The sequence below is a fragment of the Canis lupus genome, chromosome 14, assembly GCF_048164855.1.
Source record: "Canis lupus baileyi chromosome 14, mCanLup2.hap1, whole genome shotgun sequence".
Taxonomy (NCBI): Eukaryota; Metazoa; Chordata; class Mammalia; order Carnivora; family Canidae; genus Canis; species Canis lupus.
The window spans coordinates 4,395,692-4,416,781 of record NC_132851.1 but is presented as its reverse complement, the minus strand read 5'-3'; the positions used below and the strand labels follow the sequence as shown (position 1 = coordinate 4,416,781).

The following is a 21,090-nucleotide window of genomic DNA, read 5'->3' as shown; positions in this document are numbered from 1 at the left end:
GCAGGGCGGGCCGAGGCGGGAGGAGGCCCGGACAGCCGCGCACGTGCGGGGTGGTTAGCGCCGAGGAACCCGGAAGCCCCGCGCACCGCCCACCGCCGCGGTGACGGGTTAACGCTCCCTCGGGGTGGAGGCGGGGGCGGGGGCGGGGGCGGGGGCGGCGGCGGCAGGAGAGGCCGGCCCACCCGGCTCCCTCCCCCGCGGGCGTGCGCACCGCGGGCCCCGCCCCCGGCCGCGGCGCGTGCGCAGGAGCTCCGCCCCGCCCCACCCCCACACGCACGGCCGCCGCCGCCGCTGCCGCCACCTCTCCCTTCCTCTCTGCTCTTTCCTCCTCCTGTTCTCTCTTCCCTCCTCCCCCTCGCCTCCTTTTCCCCTCCTCCTCCGGCGCTGACGCTCGCGTAGGGCCCTGGCGTCAGACGCGCGGGGGCGGGGCGAGTGCGGCGGGGGGTATAAGTAGAGGGTGCAGGAGGCGGTGCTTCCCCTTCTCCCCGGCGGTTAGTGCTGAGAGTGCGGAGTGTGTGCTCCGGGCTCGGAACACACATTTATTATTAAAAAAATCCAAAAAAAATCTAAAAAAGCCTTTTAAAAAACCCAAAAAAAATTTACAAAAAATCCGCGTCTCCTCCGCCGGAGACTTTTATTTTTTTTTCTTCCTCTTTTGTAAAATAACCCGGTGAAGCAGCCGAGACCGACCCGCCCGCCCGCCCGCGGCCCCGCAGCAGCTCCAAGAAGGAACCAAGAGACCGAGGCCTTCCCGCTGCCCGGACCCGACACCGCCACCCTCGCTTCCCAGCCGGCAGCCAGCAGCCAGCAGCCAGCAGCCAGCAGCCAGCACTCCGCAGCCGGCGGCAGCCGATCGACCCCGTTCTGCGGCCGTTGAGTAGTTTTCGATTCCGGTTGATTTTTGTCCCTCTGCGCTTGCCCCCGCTCCCCTCCCCCCGGCTCCGGCCCCCGGCCCCAGCACTCGCTCTCCTCCTCTCACGGAAAGGTCGCGGCCTGTGGCCCTGCGGGCAGCCGTGCCGAGATGAACCCCAGCGCCCCCAGCTACCCCATGGCCTCGCTCTACGTGGGGGACCTACACCCCGACGTGACCGAGGCGATGCTCTACGAGAAGTTCAGCCCGGCCGGGCCCATCCTCTCCATCCGGGTCTGCAGGGACATGATCACCCGCCGCTCCTTGGGCTACGCGTATGTGAACTTCCAGCAGCCGGCGGACGGTGAGAGCCGGGCCCGGCGGGCGGGCGGCCATGAGGCGCAGGCGGCGGCGGGCGGGCTAGGCCGGCGGGCCCGGGGGAGGGGGCGGAGGGCATGTCACCCCCCCGAGGGCCGGCGCGGAGAGGCTCGGGCGCCGGGACCCCGGCTCCCGGCGCCCGCGGGGACCCGCGCCGCCGGCAGCCGCACGCCTGGCTACTTCCTCCTTTGCGACCATTTTCTCGGCCTCTGCCGCTCTCAAACTTTAGGGTGATGACGCGCCGGGAGGGTGGGTGAGATTGGCTTCTTCCACCGCGCTCCCGCCAGTAGACGCGGGGCTCTGGGGCGTCGGCAGCCGAGCCCCCTTCTCCGGGCTTCGGCGGAGGCTCGCCCCACCACCCGGGGCTCTCGCCGGCGCCCCAGGACCCAGAGGAAGTGCGTCTCGGTGCTCGAAAAACACCACGTGTTGAACCCTGTAACCTCACAGGCCCGAGGCCTGCTTCTGCTCCTGGCCCAATCGCCTGGGGGAGCCACAGGGCCTTAGAATAAAGTTAATTTGGTGATGTTGCGGTCCTCGGGTTTCTGATTCCATTCTTAAGAACTTGTCAGTAACCCATGGCCCTAGAAATGTGAATTGCCAATGAGACGCGCATTTGAGGTTTTCCCCGAGTTCAGGCATTTCTCACTCTCCTGTGGTAAACAGCAGGGTAGTGGGAGCAGAGGATGTGGAGGATCACCCTTTTGAGATTCACGGTTTCCTTTCCGGCCGTGTAGATCATTTTAATTTTTTACCCAATGGTAATCGGTTCAGAATATTTTCCCTTCTGAAGTAGTTCTGTGCTTTTGAGAGGTTTTTCCTTAAAAAAAAAAATATATTCACCAGTTTTGTTGTAAACTTTGAGTGTAGTGTGGACTGGACCATTGTATTCAATGGCATTCAAGTCGTAAAGGCTTGTTTTTTTAAAGTGGTCCAGAATATCTGTACGTCACGGAGAATTGAACAAAATAACAGAGTAAGATTGAAATTTATGGAGAAAAAAATGTGGCTAACCTTCTCTTTTTATTTTGAAGACAAATAGTTCACAAAAACAAAATTTGGCAGATAGATATGTGGCATGATGAGTTGCCAGGGTTTTCTTTTATATTTGGATCAGTTGACTTCCAAAAGTCAGCTTCCCTTGATTTTTATGGCCCAATTTTGCTTCCCGCTTGAATTCATGCTTGAGTACATGTCAAATAGAGAATAAAGGGAGTTTACTTTAAAAATTTTTATTAAGTTCAGTAAAACTGAAGTTACGTAATGATCAGCTTTTCTTTCACTAGGTAAAGTATAATATCAAGATTTTGGGTAGGCAGACATACTATTCAGTGACACAGAGCCAGAAGTTGTAAAGCTGCACTGCAGGTTTCCTGCCCTTTTGCTCTGTAAGCAGTGGCTCCAAATGTCACTCCTTAACAATTTTTCCCAGCTCTGGACAAGATTTACCACTAAATGAAAGCTAAAAGATAAGATAATTTTGGGGCTTGTAATCCCAGTCGAGAGTTGACAGAGAAAACTTGAACAAATCGTAAAGACCATAAAATGTAACTTTTGGAAGTGGCTGTTCATTCCAAGCTTAATGTTAAAACCAAAAAACCCAATTTTTAAAATTTCTTGTGATTTTGAAAAGTTGAACTTCAGGTTACCATGGTTACAGTACACTGTAATGTTTTCTCAGTCTATACCAGTAGACCAGTTCTGTAACTGCTCAAAAAAAGATAGCGTTTTTCCATCTTCCATTTGTTTGGTTTCTATATGTACGGTCTTTCCAAGTAGTTTTTTCAGTGGTTTTCTGTTTTCCTATTTACTGCAACATTCATGGACTTGTAGAATAGCTTCTGAAAGTGACCATTTTCCAATTTAGCAGGAAGAGGTGACTCATTCAAAAGACACTCAAGCAAAGTCAGCTAAAAAACTAGGGGAGCTGAGTAGGTGTGGTCAATTGATAATGAGCTGACAGCTGATTGTCACTATCTTCTAGAAACTGGAGCTTTTATTTATAAAAAGAAGTGGCCGGAAAATTTGTCCTCTCAATAACTTTAGAGTTATACTGACATGAAATTCGTGGAAATTAGTGTTTCAGGGCTTAAAGTGGACTGTTTATTCCCTGTTTTGGACTATTGTTTTTTTACTTAATATATTTTTTGTGGAAAGTCTCAATTTATTTAGTAAGTGCTTCATGATAGAGGGACACATAATTCAATCCTTCATAGACCTTGGAATCATAGGGTAGATTTTGAAATTTTGTAGCACTATTCAGAAATAATTGATTAAATGATCAGTTACTTAGTAAATCAATGACTGAAGATAAAATTGGTTTTATATGTCAAGAAAGCTCTAATGAATGAATTGTGAGTATTATAGATCTGCTATTGCAAAAATTCTGTATTCATTATACAGTTGAGTATGCCCAGCCTCACTTTAGTTTTTGAGGGCCTGATTCATATCTTGATCTGAATGGATATAACCTTTCTTTTTTTATTTTTCTAACATAATAATAGGAAGTTGTGCCAGGAGTCACTGAAATCCCCCTGACCCCATAATCCAGGGACTTCTTGTTTTTTTTTTTTTTTTTTTTTTTTAATGGGCTAATTTTTGTATAGTGCTGTGATAAGCAGTAAGATTGATTCTGACAAGTAATAAGGGGAGTTAAAATGGTTGAAAAATCTAAAAACTATTAAGTCTGGATAATTTATAATTACCTAATATCTTTTATATTTCTCATTAAGTCAATTTTATGTGAAGGGGTATCTTGGTTTTATGTTGAGTAGGAACCAAAAGAGGATTTTAAATTTACAGCAGTTAAAGGAAAAGATTGTTTCAGAAGTACATTGGTGATAGATCATCTCTTAACATGGGGAATTTGGGGTTTTTTGATAATCGTGTTCTTTTCTTGCATTATAGTGTAGTGTGGGGTAAGGTCCAGCAGTCTTAAGTTTAAAGAGGTAGAGGGACTGTGTGCCCAGCCACTTCCCCCATGTTAATTTATATAATTTTTAGTGGCCTGTACATGTTTTGAAGTAATACCCTGAACATGTCTTTCTTGCAGCGGAGCGTGCTTTGGACACCATGAATTTTGATGTTATAAAGGGCAAGCCAGTACGCATCATGTGGTCTCAGCGTGATCCATCACTTCGCAAAAGTGGAGTGGGCAACATATTCATTAAAAATTTGGACAAATCCATTGATAATAAAGCACTGTATGATACATTTTCTGCTTTTGGTAACATCCTTTCATGTAAGGTAAGCAAAAGTGTGACGGGTAAATGCTTAACAGTGTTTTAGCTTCTTGTAGTTTATTCCTTAAGAGAGCAACCATGCTATCTTTATTTCCCAAAAACTCGGGCTAGGAGACTGACAAGTTATCTTTGAACACTGGAAAAAATGCTAAATCAATAGCAAGTAATGAACAATTGGTATCTGATTTTTCCCTAGGTGGTTTGTGATGAAAATGGTTCCAAAGGTTATGGATTTGTACATTTTGAGACACAGGAAGCAGCTGAAAGAGCTATTGAAAAAATGAATGGGATGCTTCTAAATGATCGCAAAGTGTAAGTATATATAGTTAATTGTGTTTCAGATCTGTTTTTAATAGTCCAAATCAATTCATTTTACAAGTTAATATGTTTGTTCTCTTAAAGAGATTCAGCTGGAGTGAAAATTAATAAGCCACATCCTGGTAGATGTTCTCATTTTCTCGTTTATTGTAACATACGAAGGATAGTGAATTAATGTAACTGGCCAACATTCAGGTCAAAAAGAAAAAGAAGATAGGTATACTTAGATAAAGTTTTTTCAAAATAAGTTCGTGGTTGAAAAAGTAGGAATCCAGACAGAAACTTGATCATAATTCCTGAGGTAGTCATTGACCCATTTTACATTTTGAGGAAACTGAGGCCAAAATAATTTGCTTGTATTTACATGCTGGTTCAACAGGTGAGCTGGGATACAAACCCAGTGGTCTGAACTCAGAGTCTAAGTTGGATCTTTACTTGGCCATACTACTCCAATTTATTGATGGAGTTTAAAGACATTTTGTTGTTTCAACTTTTCACCTCCTTTCATCCACTTACAGTAGAATTAAACCAGAAATCTTCATAATTCATCTTTCTGAGAGAAACTTGTTTTTAAAAGTTGCAGGCTTTTATATAATGGTAGGGAGACTATATTTGCTGCAAGGTTATAAAATTACAGGTTTTATGAGCCCAAAGAAATAACATTTTAAATTTTGTATCCCTAGTGCCAGTGGATTTCGCTTAATTATCTGGGCAAATTCAGTTGTAAGGTCATCTTATAAATGATCTGAGTTCATGTTGCTATGTAAACTGCTGTGAGGACATACAGATTGGGCTTAGTTGTTCTAACAACTCCACTGCATCACTTTTAAGGTGTGGTTCTTAAAAATCAACTTCGATCAAGTGCTGTGGTCAGTCTGTACCTGAAGGGATCATTATGCACACGGTGTTGCCTATTTGAATTTTGTGTCACTGCATGATTAAGGAAAGGTGTTGGAATGTGTAAAGAGCCCTTATAATCCAAGAAACCAGCAGTTCTTCAATATGAACAATGTTTACAAAGACTAATTGTTAGAAGTGGTACATCCTTATTTTTTTTTTGAAATAGTATATCCTTAAATGAGAGAAATATTTAGCATCATGGGTATTAGGAGATGAAAATATCTTATAGTTTACCTGTCAACATGCTTGGGAGCGAGGGAAGAATGTCCGTTATTGGTGGAGCTCTAGGTTAAATAAAGACAGTTTATTGCTGTTTTGAGTAAAACATGATGTAACCCTTTAGGAAAACAGCTTGACATATATATATATATATAATCTTAAGGTCACTTAAATGCATTTGAACTACCGTTTCTGCAGCTCCATCCAAAGAACATATAACAGAAGGGCTTGTTAATGAATTCCAGCATTATTAACAAAAGCAGAAAGTTGTGATATCCACAATGGAATATTATGTTCATCTTGAGAACATTTGTAAAACTGAGAGCATGGAGAAGCACTGCAGTTTGGGTGGGGTGGGGAAGGTTAAAGAATAAAAAAATCTCCAGTAAAACAAAAAGACCTAAGGAAAATCAGTCATGATTGGGATGGTATTGTGAAATAATGGTTTTTTTTATTTTGGTGTCTATTATATTTTCAAATGACACGTATTCCTTTTATATTAGGGAAAAACTAAAATTTTAAAACATTTAGTTGATAATACTGCAAAGAAAATTTGCCAAGCTGTTATGTGTTGGAGTACAGAATTCAGAAGTTTAAATTCATATTTTAGCAGATTACAATGTGCAAGGGCCACTTTGAAATAGCAATGATGAAAGCTTTTATGTCTTTCCCTTGGCGTGGTTCGAGTGTTAACTCCCACTCATTTGCATTGATAGGCATGATCTCTTTAACCCTGGGTTAGCTAGAAAGAAGGGGGGGAATGTGTGTTAAGAAAAATGCTTCCTTTTTTCTTGTAGTTAGGAGGTTTGTTCGTATTTTATGCTTCCATTTTTTTCACGTAAGGCACTTGTTTTATAGTGTGCTCTTAATTCAAGATTCTGAAATTATCAGTAACAATTGCAAAATCAACCATCAGGCTTAATTAATCTGACTTAATAAAATAGAACCTAATTTTATAGTCCTTACATATTTTATTAGATTTGTTGGACGATTTAAGTCTCGTAAAGAACGAGAAGCAGAACTCGGAGCTAGGGCAAAAGAGTTCACCAATGTTTACATCAAGAATTTTGGAGAAGATATGGATGATGAGCGCCTTAAGGATCTCTTTGGCAAGTTTGGTAATGTGTCTGAATTAAATTTTTACACTCAAAGTTCTGAGTAATTGCTCAACATTAGTTTTGGCTAATACTTTATACTAAAGTGAATGAAATGAAACTTAACATGATACTTAGAAATAACTGTCATTTATCTGGATTAAACTGATAATCCATTATACTACTAGGTAGTATATAAAGGTTTAATAGTGTTGTCTAAGCACAGTGAGGTGTGACTGCCTAATTGGAACATATTTTAAAAGGTTATGCTACAATAAGAAATTGTGCTGGATTTATGCACTTACAGATCCCAACTCATCAGAGGCATGCACAATGACACAGCCAACCTAGGTTGGAATGTAGTCTTTAGTTATGGGACAGGAAAGCAGGGCAGCTTTAGGATATTTGGCCAGTCTTAAGAGCCTCATGTTTGAGCAATTTGAAATCATGACATTCAAAGACAAAGCCAGAGATCCTGATTTTTCCCGTGATACCTCCTTGGGATGGCCTTCTGAGTCCATGGGATCTTAATTTGTTCCTTGGATTTCAAATTAACTTCATTAAATTTTAAATCTGAAGTGTAACCAGCCTCACTTTAGATAGCTATAACTGGTCAGAAGATGAACTTTAAATTGAACGCTTTTGCAGGTGATTTGCTTGTTCCTTGTCATTTGTTGAACTTATTAAATAGGTGGCGCTTTTGTTTTTGAGCACCTCAAATGATACAGAAATAGGAAATTAACACTTTTTTATTGCTGATTTAGCATGCGACATGGAACTCTGCTCCTTTGAGCAAAAAAACCTGTCTTTTGCACAAAGATAAATTGTGTCTCGCATCTTCCTCCCAAATTCTCTTTAGTGACTGGTTTTGTATATTTCCTCTGTCTTTTAATTAGAAGCTATTTCTAAAGTTGGATATTGATAACCAATTATCCCAAATGAATAATGCTATGTGAAGTGACCACCAATATGTAAATTTGTCAAGTATTTTCTTGGCTTTTTCTCCTAGAGATTGGAAGTACAGCATTAGGACCAGAGGTACACTGAAAAGAAACAGTTTACCTGTGCCCATACATCTTTCATATTTTTTGTAATCAAATGTGATTTTTAATATTTTCTGGCCCCGCCTACCTCAGATAACACCCACCTCAGTCAAGTGTCTTTTTCATTTGGGAGGACTGGGGCCATGTGTCTTCAAATATGTGCTGCCTCCTCCAAGTGACACTGTCTTTCCAAGGGTCAAACCCCATATTCCCTCCACTCTAAATTGGAAGTCAAGTGGACCAAGGGTTAAGAGAATCTTATTTCTTAATTCTCTTATCAAGAAATAAAATTGTTGGCTAAAAAAAGTAAATCTCTTTTAAACAAAGAATAAAATTTCATCTTTAACAATTGTCTAAAACATGCCTCCTTAAATGGAAGGAGTGTTTAAGGAAATAAAGTATTTAGCTTCTTAGTAGAAATATAAGGTCTTTGAAGAGACTTTTAATTTTTATTTTTTTCATGGCATTGTTCTTGTGTGTTGAAATTTGAAATGTATAAACTAAATGTTGTGTGGAATACCTTTGAATCATTTAAAAAAATTTTTTTAGGACCTGCCTTAAGTGTGAAAGTAATGACTGATGAAAGTGGAAAATCCAAAGGTTTTGGATTTGTAAGCTTCGAAAGGCATGAAGATGCACAGAAAGTAAGACTCAAATATACTAACTACAGACAGTATGGATTTCCTGTGTTTATAATGAGAAGGGAGATGATAAAAGGTTTCTTTGCTCTCATACTGAAATGTACATGTATTACATTGGCTATCTTACATATATTGTTTTGAATTACTTGCATTTTATGTATTAGTTTTGAGGGTATAAATTGGGAACCTGTATTTTCCCAAAACATCGAAGCTAAGTTTTTCTGATGGGTCCATCTTTAGCATTCGTAACCTAACAAATTTTCTTGTTAGAGAAAGGAACTTCTCTGTTGCAAGTTAGTAATTAAAATTTCTGTGATTTCTATAAGGCTGTGGATGAGATGAATGGAAAGGAGCTCAATGGAAAACAAATTTACGTTGGTCGAGCTCAGAAAAAAGTGGAACGGCAGACGGAACTTAAGCGCAAATTTGAACAGATGAAGCAAGATAGGATCACCAGATACCAGGTTCATTTTTAATTGACAAGCAAAATAAGACAGGGATGAGGAAACCTATTTTGCGTTCATTTCAGTTACTGCCAGGTAACTGGAGGGTTTGTGAGGGGGAAAGGAGAAGAAACATGGGATAAAATACTAGGAAGCGTCTTTAAGTACCACTGTAGTTTTCTTTCTCCTTTTTCTACAGTTTTCTTCTCTTTTTTTAGGGTGTTAACCTTTATGTGAAAAATCTTGATGATGGTATTGATGACGAACGTCTCCGGAAAGAGTTTTCTCCTTTTGGTACAATCACTAGTGCAAAGGTAACGTGATATTTTAAGATTGGGGAAAATCCATGCACATGGATATTCCTGTATAAATTTCACAGTAATGTGTGGAGTGTTTTTCTTATCTTGTAAATGAATAGTCACACAGGTTTTTTTTTTTTTTTTTTTTTTTCCTTCTTACAAAAAAGTCCATTTTTTTTTTTCCCGGAAATCCAGTTAGTTTTTGCTTCATTGTTTGACAAACCTTTAAATTTGAAGTAGATGCTGTAGCCTTATTGATTTGTTTTTTTTGCAGGTTGAGTTCTGAATTCTTCCTGAGGGGAAGGCTGCATTTGTTGACCATAGTTAGTGATTGATCCTCACATAACATGCATTGTTGTACTTTACTTAATTATTTTCCTGATTAAAGGTGGCAGTTTATTAGGGAACTATAATTGCTTTTAGGCAAATTTGTATTCACTTATGCAGTTCATTCTGGGGAGTCAAACTCTAAACCCTATATCAGTAGAGATAGATTTTTTTTTCTTTCACTTGAAATCAGGAATGAAGAATTATGGTATTATGATTCTAGCCTGAATTCTGGGATTTTGATATAAGAACCTCTGCTCTAGATGTTTTTTTCTGATGTCCATAGTCCAAGAATTCATCTGTATATAAAGTTTTTAAAGTTCTTTGTGGATCATAATATTCTTTGGTGGCAAGGATGTGAAAATTTGGCAAGTGTATTCTGGAGGAGAAGGTCATGTGTTAATGCTAGCTGGAAAAAAATACTTTTCAAAGCAGAAAGGTAAAGAATGAAAGGTGATTTTCCCTCTCTGTCCCCCATTTGGGTGGATAATTTTCTGTTTGTCCAAACACTTAATGTATATGTATAAAAAATTTTTAGAAGGGACGCCTGGGTGGCTCAGCGGTTTGAGCATCTGTCTTCTGCTTGGGGCGTGATTCCGGGGTCCTAGGATCGAGTCCCACATTGGGCTCTGTGTGGGGTGCCTGCATCTCCCTCTGTTTCTGCCTCTCTGTGTCTCATGAGTACATAAGGTCTTTAAAATTTAAAAAAAAAATTTTTTTTTAGAAGATCAGGATCATACTATACAGAATCTGTGACTTGTGATTTTATTTTACTTAACATAAGGTCTAGATACATATTTGTATATTCATTCATTTCAGGCTTGGTGGTTTTTCTTTTTTTTTTTTTTTGCCGAAGGTTGAATATTCATTGTAATAGGTAGGCGTATCATAACTTTATACCTATACTGGTAAACATCTGTCTTTCCATTTTTAGATCCACCATTCTAATAAACATTCTTATATATCTGCAAAAAATGCCAGGATTTCCAAAGTTCTAGAGTTAAAATTGCTGGTTAGTGGGTATATTTAAAATTGATAGTCCCAAATTGTCCCAAGTTCCTAGACAAGTTCCTGCCGTCAAGCTAGACAAGTTCCTGCAGTCTTGCCAATTTAGTGGAAAGTAGTATACATCTTTTCCAGTGGTGGACATGTCTTATGCTGACTAGTTGTGCCAATTTGCATATTTTTATATTGGATTGGTTGTCTTTTTATTGATTAGAATTTTGTTTTACATTGTAAATATTCTCTCCAGTCTTTAACTTAGGACTTGGGTTTTTTTTTTTTTTTTTTTTTTTGTCATCTTTCCCCATATTTTTGTACCCTATGTTCAGATTGAGAATCTGTTTGGCAATTGGATTTTTCAGTGTGATGTGAATAAGAGACTTAATTTTTCTCAATTGTCTCAATGTACCATGTACTTCATGTAAAGTCCATTTTTTCTTATTTTAAAATGTTAACTTTAGCGCATTAAATGTTTTAGGTCTTGTTCTAGGTATAGTTGACATATTCAGGTGTACAACATAACCATTTGATGTTTGTGTTGCGTATGCTGTGTATTGCTAATCTAGTTAATACCTACCACTATACACAGTTAAAAAAATTTTTTTCTTGTCATGAAAACTTTTAAGATCTACTCTCAGGAACTTTCACATTTGTACTACAGTAGTGTAGTCGCCTTACTGTACATTAGTCTCATCCCTAAGACTTAATTTACAGCTAAGACTGTGCTTTTTTTTTTTTTTTTTTTTTTTTTTTTTTTAAGACTGTGCTTTTTAAAACCTCTTCATTCTTTCCCCTATCCATTCCCAGCAACCATGAGCTCAGTTTTGTTTTTGTTGTTTGGTTGGATTTTTTTTTTTTTTTTTTTTTAAGATTTATTCATTCAGAGAGAGCGAAGAGAGAGGCAGAGACACAGGCAGAGGGAGAAAGCAGGCTGCAGGCAGCGCTAAACCGCTGCGCCACCGGGGCTGCCCTGTTTGGTTGGTTTTTGGTGTTTTGTTTTGGTGCCACATGTAAGTGAGATCCTTAGGATGGTCCTGTTCCTGTGCCACCACATACTGTTGAATGTCATTGTAGATTGTACATTGCAGGGCTAGTGAAGAGTTCTTTGCATTTCCTCTTGGCTCCTTTAAAAGATCTCAGTGTTTGGAAGATTCTTCCTGGCAAATATTTATGGCCCTTCTGGTCTTGAATGTGAAATTTTTATTTTAAAATGTGGATATTCTAAGATTCAGCTGCTCCTATCTCCCCCACGCCCTGCAAAAAAAAGAATAGTAAAGCATCTTGTCAACTTGAATTGCTAAGTCAAATTTTAATGGTACTAAAGAGTCAAATTTTGTAGGCCTTGGATGTATCATTCAGATATTTAAACCTTCATATTCTATCTGTTGACAGTCTGAAATCTTAGCACATTTGCTGTCTTAACCTCCACCTCTTTTCTTGGTTCAGATATTGCATGTATGTAATACTTAGGTATTAAGGAAAAATCGTAGGAAAGATGAAAGCATTAACAGTGTTTACTTGAGTCAGTAGCTATAATTGTAATAGTAATGCTTTCCTCTCAGCCTCATTCTAAGTGAACTTTTTTTTTTAATAGGTTATGATGGAGGGTGGTCGCAGCAAAGGCTTTGGTTTTGTATGTTTCTCCTCCCCGGAAGAAGCCACAAAAGCAGTTACAGAAATGAATGGTAGAATTGTGGCCACCAAACCATTGTATGTAGCTTTAGCTCAGCGCAAAGAAGAGCGCCAGGCTCACCTCACTAACCAGTATATGCAGAGAATGGCAAGTGTAAGAGCTGTGCCCAATCCTGTAATCAACCCCTACCAGCCAGCACCTCCTTCAGGTTACTTCATGGCAGCTATCCCACAGGTATGTTTCAGAAGAGAAATAAAAACCTTATGCAGGTTTTCATATTTGGTCGTTTTTAGTGTTTGCGCCCTAAATAAAGGCCTAAGATTGAAACATGAATTGTGATTAAGTTTGAAAAAAAATGATAAGAATGTAAAGACCCGTGGAATGTTTTGAGAGTTATATAGCTAGCTGCATTATTTGTTTTTCTTACCTGATGTTTGCTTGCTTTCTACAGACTCAGAACCGTGCTGCATACTATCCTCCTAGCCAAATTGCTCAACTAAGACCAAGTCCTCGCTGGACTGCTCAGGGTGCCAGACCTCATCGTAAGCCTTTTGTTTTTAATTAAGGTTATGAATTATTTGTACTAAAAATCTATGTGAGACAAATTAGCTGTTATATTTCAACAATATATTTTCTTGTGTGTGTGTGTGTGTGTAATATAGGGATATGGGTGTTCGTTTTGGGGATTTTTTTTTTTTTTTAGAATCCTATAATGCAGTCTCGAGACCAATAATTTCCATGCTGGCTTAATTTTTCCTTTATGACAAGTTTGGGAATGGATCCAACTCTTAACTTCATATTTAGTTAGGCAGTAAATTCTAAAAATCTGGTTCCGTGTGTAAGGATCAGAGCCCTGGTATTTTTAGCCTTGCCCTGTGGCCCAGTGCTATATTGCAGGAGCACTTGGAGCCAGGTTTGTGTAGCATGTTCAGATACTAACAAGTACTTGTCTTAATGAATGGTTTAATGTATTCATTCTCTGATCTGGGAAGTCTGGGGAAATGACAGGTGAGAAACTAAGCTTTAAAACACGGTACTAAGAAAAAAATAAAAACAAAAAAACCACGGTACTTCTATTTAGTCACTTTCATCCTTTTGTTCAAACCTCAGCTCAACAGCATTGAACACTTCCAGTGAGTTTTTTTCCAGTTAATGTGTGTTCATATCTTTAAATATAGCATTCCAAAATATGCCCGGTGCTATCCGCCCAGCCGCTCCTAGACCACCATTTAGTACTATGAGACCAGCTTCTTCACAGGTTCCACGAGTCATGTCAACACAGCGTGTTGGTAGGTCTTCATGCTTTCTGTAAAATTTGACTTCCAATTTGAAAGAGCAAGGTAAACAGTACAAACCACGTATTTATTTTGTAGCTAACACATCAACACAGACAATGGGTCCACGTCCCGCAGCTGCTGCTGCCGCAGCCACTCCTGCCGTTCGCACCGTTCCACAGTATAAGTACGCTGCAGGAGTTCGCAATCCTCAACAGCATCTTAATGCTCAGCCACAAGTCACCATGCAGCAGGTAGGACTTTGATTCCTTTAGAATGATGTGTGAGGCCTTGGTTGCAGTTAAAGACACTAAAGACAACTAGGTTATGAGAACTTAGCTGTCTTATCTAGAACATTTTATTTGATGTCCCAATAATAGTCTATAAAAATGTCTTATGGGGATTAGGCAGGCATTCAGCATTCCTTTTTTTTTTTCTTCTTAAATTTATTTGACAAGACGGAGTGGGAGAAGCACACTCTTGACAAGGGAACCCAGTACAGGGGCTCAATCTCCAACCCTGGGGTTGTGACCTGAGCCAAAGGCAGATGCTTAACTAACTACCCCAACACCTCAGCATTCCTTATCCTGAATTATTTGTGCTTTTTGAGAGCTTTGCTAAGCATAATTGTAAGGAAGAAAGAGTGATAGTTGTGAGATTTAGCCCATCCTGGGTTTTTTTTTAACCTAAGACCAAAATTGTCATGAACATAATAGAAATAAAGCACTAAATACTCCAGGTAGAAAAGAAAATGAAATATTCTTTATGGTTATAATACTCAAGCGTATAGGTGTTGTATCTTGGGCTGTATTTCTGATGGACTCAGCTTCCCCTATTCATGTTTAGAGTGCAATCTTCATCATTTAGTGATTTTTCTAGTGAGTAGATTTCAATACTTCTGTACTTCAACTTTTATTTGAGTGGGGAGGGGCAGAGGGAAAGAGCGAATCCCAAATAGACTCCATCTTGAGCATGGAAGCTGGTGCTGGGCTCAGTGTCACGGCCCTGAGAGCGTGTCCTGAGCCAAAATCAGAGTTGGATGCCTAACCTGAGCCACCCAGGCACCCCTGCTTCTGTATTTTAAACTTAGGAAAATTCCTTTTTTTTTGTTTGTTTGTTTTTTTTTTTTTTTTTATAGCCTGCTGTTCATGTACAAGGTCAGGAGCCTTTGACTGCTTCCATGTTGGCATCTGCCCCACCTCAAGAGCAAAAGCAAATGTTGGGTAAGTACCTTTATTCCACCTAGTCAGAGACTGACTAGAATACAGGGAAATGCTTAGACCTGCTTTGCACCTAAAAATGATAGGTTGCAGGATCGGTCTGAATTGGCAGGTCTGCTAAACTTTTTAATAGCATTAATGAAATACTTTGCTTCTGGTGAATAGAATAATAGGGCATTATGCACCACAGATCCTACTACAGTTTTGGAGAAGGGAGTTTGAAGTATATGAAAAAGGAACTGCACACAGAATTAAGATCTACCACAAGGCAATGAACTTCATCTGTTTTATAACTGTCAAGATGGTGGGTTTTGGGTTAGCTAGCGTCTGTTTGCTGTATACAAAAGTCAGGTTCTTAAACCCAGTATTAATTATGGTGGAGTCCTTTAAAATTCTTCAAATTGAAGGAATTTTTTTCTTCCCCTAGGTGAACGGCTCTTTCCTCTAATTCAAGCCATGCACCCTACTCTTGCTGGTAAAATCACTGGCATGTTGTTGGAGATTGATAATTCAGAACTTCTTCATATGCTTGAGTCTCCAGAGTCTCTCCGTTCTAAAGTAATTTAAATTTGTCATTTATCTAACAGCTTCTTATACTATGTATTTTGGGGCTTTTTGTAGAAACTGGAATATTAATTAGTGCTTTATATAAATTGTGCAGTTCTAAGTTTTAGAAGTCTTAATTATAAATTCTAACATCTACCACCTATGATGCCATTATTTCCGTTTTATAATATACATGGGGAAACAAGCAGTAGAGGTTAGAAATTTGCCTGTATTCACAGTCAGGGGCATAGCTTGGTTTCACATCCAGTCAGTTTAACTGTAGTAGTATCCATACCCTCTAAGCTGTGCTGCTCCTTTAGGGAAGAAAGATGTTTGCCATTATTTCTCAACTTTGGGTGGGGGGAGGGCGGGTTGGTGAGGAGAGAGTAAAGAAGTAAGCGCAAGAGGGTTCATAATTCTAGAATAGTGGTGGAATGGAACCCAAAAGGATATGGATACAGTTGAAATTTTTTGGAAGCAGTTCTTTCCACTTGGGTCAGAGGAGAGGAGGTTTCTTTGAACACTTAACATGTCATGAATTTGAAATTCTTCTAGTTACTCCTTTTAAGAGTCGGTTTGTTTCTTTTTTTAGGTTGATGAAGCTGTAGCTGTACTACAAGCCCACCAAGCTAAAGAGGCTGCCCAGAAAGCAGTTAACAGTGCCACTGGTGTTCCAACTGTTTAAAGTGAGCATTCTTCCCTGGGTTTTAAGCTTGTTTTTATCAATTTGAGTGTATTTTGGAACATTGAAGAAATTAATCTTACCATTAATCCAAATGTATTGCTAATTATTCAAAGAGAAGTAGAAACAAACAAAGGAAAGTTTACCTGTTAGCCTGGTATTGACTTGAATTTTTAAATCCAAGCACCTTCATTTATATACTGATTTGTGTTAAATGGGCTTGGCTTTTTGTGTACTTACTTTCAGAGGACTTTGATAGCTTAAACCTTTCATTGGGTTGCAGCACTGACAGTTGCCCAGAGTCTGTACTCTTCTTGCCCTGCATTACTTTCAAGAAATGGGGTACTGTAGGGCCGTGGGGCCCAAACTAGAGATTGGCAAGGCTTTTTCTCTAAAGGACCAGATAGATATGAAATATTTTAGGATTTGTGGGCCATGTTGTTTGTGTAATTACTACAGTTTCAGTGTGAAAGAGCTCATAGGCATATTATGTAAACTAATAGGGGTGTCTGTGTGCCAGTAAAACTTGATAGCAATAGGCTGCAGACTGAATTTGGCCATGGGTTTTAAATTTGCTTCTGACCAGTGCTAGTATTGATCATCTTATTTTGTTGTTAGGTACTTGCCAGTTGAATGCTCTGCACCTTGATACATTTTTATATTGTAATGATTGCCAGCGTTGCAATAACTAGTAGCTCTATGTAATTACTTTTAGCAGTTAGAATCATTAAACTCTAGCCTCTTAGCAAGTTTGATGATTACGTTTTTTTCTTCCCACATTCACAGATTGATCAGGGACCACGAAAAGAAACTCGTGCTTCACCGAAGAAAAATATCTAAACATCGAAAAACTTAAACATTATGGAAAAAAAACATTGCAAAATATAAAATAAATAAAAAAAGGAAAGGAAACTTTGAACCTTATGTACCGAGCAAATGCCAGGTCTAGCAAACAATGCTAGTCCTAGATTACTTACTGATTTAAAAACAACAAAAAAACTACAAAAAAATAGTAAAATATAAAAACAAATTAATGTTTTATAGACCCTGGGAAAAAGAATTTTCAGCAAAGTACAAAAATTTAAAGCATTCCTTTCTTTAATTTTGTAATTCTTTACTGTGGAATAGCTCAGAATGTCACTTCTGTTTTAAATAACAGAATTGATAACTGAGCAAGGAAACGTAATTTGGATTATAAAATTCTTGCTTTAATAAAAATTCCTTAAACAGTGCACAGTGATGTTATTTTATTTCTCTTTGCAATTGGTTTTGTACAAATAGGGGATAAGCTGGAATTGGCAAAAGAACCTCTTTCATGAGAAAAGTGCTGTTAAGTTCAAGGGTGTCATAGTTTTATGGAAAAGAGGCACAAGAATTTATCCATTGTGTTTGATGAATTTAGATTTCCATGTGAATTCTTTTTTTTTTTTTTCCATGTGAATTCTTTTAACATTCTTTGAGATGAATGCCAGTTTGCCTATAGTAAGGTTTCCAAGCTGGAAGGTAATTAGCTTAAGTCCTCATTTTTATGGTGTGAAACCATAACAGCAGTGACTCCTAAAGTTGGGATTAGTTTAAGCTGCCTTTTTTTTTTTTTTAAAGATTTGAGTGTGCAAAGGAGTGAGCATATGAGCAGGGAGAGGGGCAGAGGGAGCCTGCCTCAGGGCTTGATCCCAGGACTCTGGGATCATGACCTGAGTCGAAGGCAGACCCTTAACCAACTGAGCCACCCAGGCGCCCCCTAAGCCTTATTCTTGAAAGAAATCTTTTTTTTTTTTTTTTTAAAGATTTTATTTATTTTTTCATGATACTCACACAGAGAGAGACAGAGAGGCAGAGACACAGGCAGAGGGAGAAGCAGGCTCCATGCAGGGAGCCCGACGTGGGACTCGATCCCAGGTCTCCAGGATCGCGCCCCGGGCCAAAGGCAGGCGCCAAACCTCTGCACCACCCAGGGATCCCGAAAGAAATCTTTTAATTTGATAAGAGATGAAGTCCCAATCCTCAATACCTCATCACCTAAAGTAGTTGTGAAAAATCAGTATTTGGGGGTTCTATCAAGAATAGATTTAGAAGATGGGGGGCTAGGGCCCAGTCATGTACATAAAAAATATCCTTAGCAGTTTGAATACGCTTTTGAGAACGGAATAGAAATTAAAACTAGACCATTCTTCACATTGCCAAAGATAGCTTCTTGAGTTACACATCTGATTATCTAAGATCATGCTAAAATTATTTCAGCACCAGCTCTTTAGGAGCAAATAAATGAATCCAAATAAAACCATGGCTAGGACAGTGTCCCCCTTCTCTTCCTGATGAAGCTTTGAGTGCTTTTCACCTCAGTTTTTCTTGACCTTCAAGATGCACACGTTAACCCCCACACAACTCCCATGGCTTGAATACATATACCCAACAGGTATTATATTTTGTAATTTATAATTATTTGACCATAGTAGCTTTATATATATTTTGTCTGACCACAGAGGCTGACAGTACACGTAGATGAATAGTATATACCATTTTTGTTAAACTTGAATACAAAATGGTTTAAGCTTTGAGATGTTAGAGATGTTTGAGACACCTTAGAACTTGTATCTATAAAATTCCAAAATCTAAAGTAACAGGATTTGCAGTTTTCTGTATACACTGCATCGTTGGGTTTTCTTGTGTGAAGATTTATTACCCCCATCTGTTCTTGAAAGGTCTTTATTAGATGTAGCAAACTTTCATGACTGTTTAGAGGAACCAACAGAAGTGTAAAGTAGACCTTGTGATCTGCTTGTAGGAATTAGGGGGAAAAAATACATAGTTGGTCAGTATCTGATTATCTATTTGTAAATTCATCTACTTACAAAAGTTACTTCTAACCCAAAAATCTATTCATGTACTTTGACCGTCATTTTGCCAACATGGCACTTAAAATTTGAGTTCTCTGAAATTCCCAGTTGAAGTTGAATAAGCCTGCTAACCATTTTTTCAACTTTCATACCACAAACAGGTATCCTTTTTGAAGTCTGTCTTATGCCATATTCTTGACATTTTTGTGCTTGTGGGTGACGAAGCATAGTGCTTAGGTGCTCGTAGTCTGGTATCCCTAAATTCAGGAAGGTAGATAAGCTTCATTTAGGCCTAAGCTACAGAGCTATTGACTCTGAGTTCAAGGTTAACAATGTATGTTTAAACAGGAACAAATAAAGCAAGGATATATTGATGAAAATGTAGCTGACTTATAGGTACCTATTTCTCCTAGGAACAATGATTCAATATGTTAATACATTGTTAGCAAGACTTTTCATAGAACATAACACTCACAATTAATGAAGGCTAGTTGTAGCTCATAAAGGTATATATAGCTCATAATCTACAATAGAATATTTTAGAGCACCTACTTTCATGTGGGATTTGAAGTGAAGAAGAATAAGATGGTTAACATGCTGTACATCTTTCTAAAGCCTCTTGTGGCTGCTTTGGAAGTTTTCTGACAAATTGATAGGCGATTTTCTTCTGTGGATACTAGATGTATAATCTAGGCTAACTGAAAATTTCTTAGCCTAGAATCTAACTTCATTTCAACACGCACAGGAAGACTTGCATGGGTAAAATAAGCTAAAGTATCTTGTTTTACAGTGTGCCATCTTTGATTATACTTCTTACCTTCCCTTCAAACTAATGGATCCTAAGTGAGTGACATCATGGAGAGTACTTTAAAATTTTCTTAATCTTTTGAGGTAAAACCATGGTGCCAGATTACAGTGAGTAAATGACTGGGAGGAAGACCTGGATACTTGAGTTTAAGGAGTACATTCTCCCAATAGAACAGTTCTAGGAATAAAATGAATCAGAAATTTGGTTGAAGTTCGAAGCAAAATGGGTGGAGTTGGGTCAGTACACTAGCAGATATCATTAAGCTGTAATGGTCTAGTGCACACCAATCTCCTAGGAGACCAGATGGTCATGAGGACATCTGAGTCTCCTGGTCAGGACAGCCACATCTTTGGATGCCAAAGCTACACTGAATTTCTGTTGCCCTCTGTATAGGCTTCATAACTGACTCTTCTGTAAATCTTAATCTTCAGTTAGACAATCCAGTTGGTCAGATTTAAGGATTCTTAGTTACCACTTTGATAACTTTCAAATGTTGCCGAGTCTTTTCAGCCACCTAATTGTAAATGTTAAGCGTGTATGGCAGAATTAGAGGGTAATCCAATTTCAAATTCTGGGTGTTATCCTAATTTTTTTTACCTAATCCATCACAATCATGGCAAATTTGAGGGGGAGTAAAATGGTCTTATCCACAAAAGGTAGGAAAGCATACAATTTACTTCGTTACTGACATTATTCCCAGAAAACTTGAAACAACATGGAATATTTATTAGCCTAACATTCCCTCTGTAGAGAAAACCTTTCGCATTAGATATCAAGAATATTTGTGTTTTGGGGGAACGGTCCTACAAATTACGTAATTTGATAAGGTATATGTGAGCAGATGAATTTATGGTTGATGATGGTTTTTTTTTTTTCCCCAAACCACCCCCCCGCCCCAGTAAAAACATACATAGATAATATAAAATGAGTTGATGTTAAATTGTACGCTAAATGCATGTCCTTTCCATTTTTTTAAGATTTTATTTTATTCATGACAGACACAGGCAGAGACATAGAGGGAGAAGCAGGCTCCCTGCAGGGAGCCGGGTGCAGGACTCCATCCCAGGAACCCTGGGATCACAACCTGAGCTGAAGGCAGAGGCTCAACTACTGAGCCACCTAGGCGTCCCTATCCTTTCAATTTTTAAATTTGAGTAGATTTTATTTTTTGTGAGTAATGTTGGTGACTTAATTTACAATATTGAGTGTGATGCATTGGTAATCTGGTGGTGCTGTAATTATGGCAGACAGTGAAAACAGTGAACTGAGGAATGGAGCTCGTGTACTGAGAGGGAGCCATGCTGGGCACTGTATAGAAGAGTGAGTCCCTGGATACC

The 21,090-nt window shown here is 39.1% G+C and overlaps 1 protein-coding gene across 2 annotated transcripts; it reads left to right on the top strand.

Annotated features, from left to right (window-relative positions):
* The first annotated feature begins 325 nt into the window (after positions 1-325).
* PABPC1 (poly(A) binding protein cytoplasmic 1) lies at positions 326-17,340 on the top strand. Of its 2 annotated transcripts, XM_072774048.1 has the most exons (16): positions 335-872; positions 986-1,214; positions 4,278-4,471; positions 4,664-4,779; positions 6,883-7,022; positions 8,591-8,685; positions 9,009-9,146; positions 9,344-9,439; positions 12,348-12,620; positions 12,838-12,928; positions 13,565-13,675; positions 13,760-13,914; positions 14,799-14,883; positions 15,308-15,438; positions 16,019-16,112; positions 16,895-17,340. In XM_072774048.1, the coding sequence occupies exons 2-15, from the start codon at positions 1,022-1,024 to the stop codon at positions 16,109-16,111; spliced, it is 1,911 nt and encodes a 636-aa protein (XP_072630149.1). In that variant the 5' UTR covers positions 335-872; positions 986-1,021; the 3' UTR covers position 16,112; positions 16,895-17,340. The 2 variants fall into 2 exon arrangements, with proteins under 2 accessions (XP_072630150.1, XP_072630149.1); XM_072774049.1 differs by having other exon boundaries at positions 326-1,214; positions 6,883-7,013.
* The last annotated feature ends 3,750 nt before the right edge of the window (positions 17,341-21,090 follow it).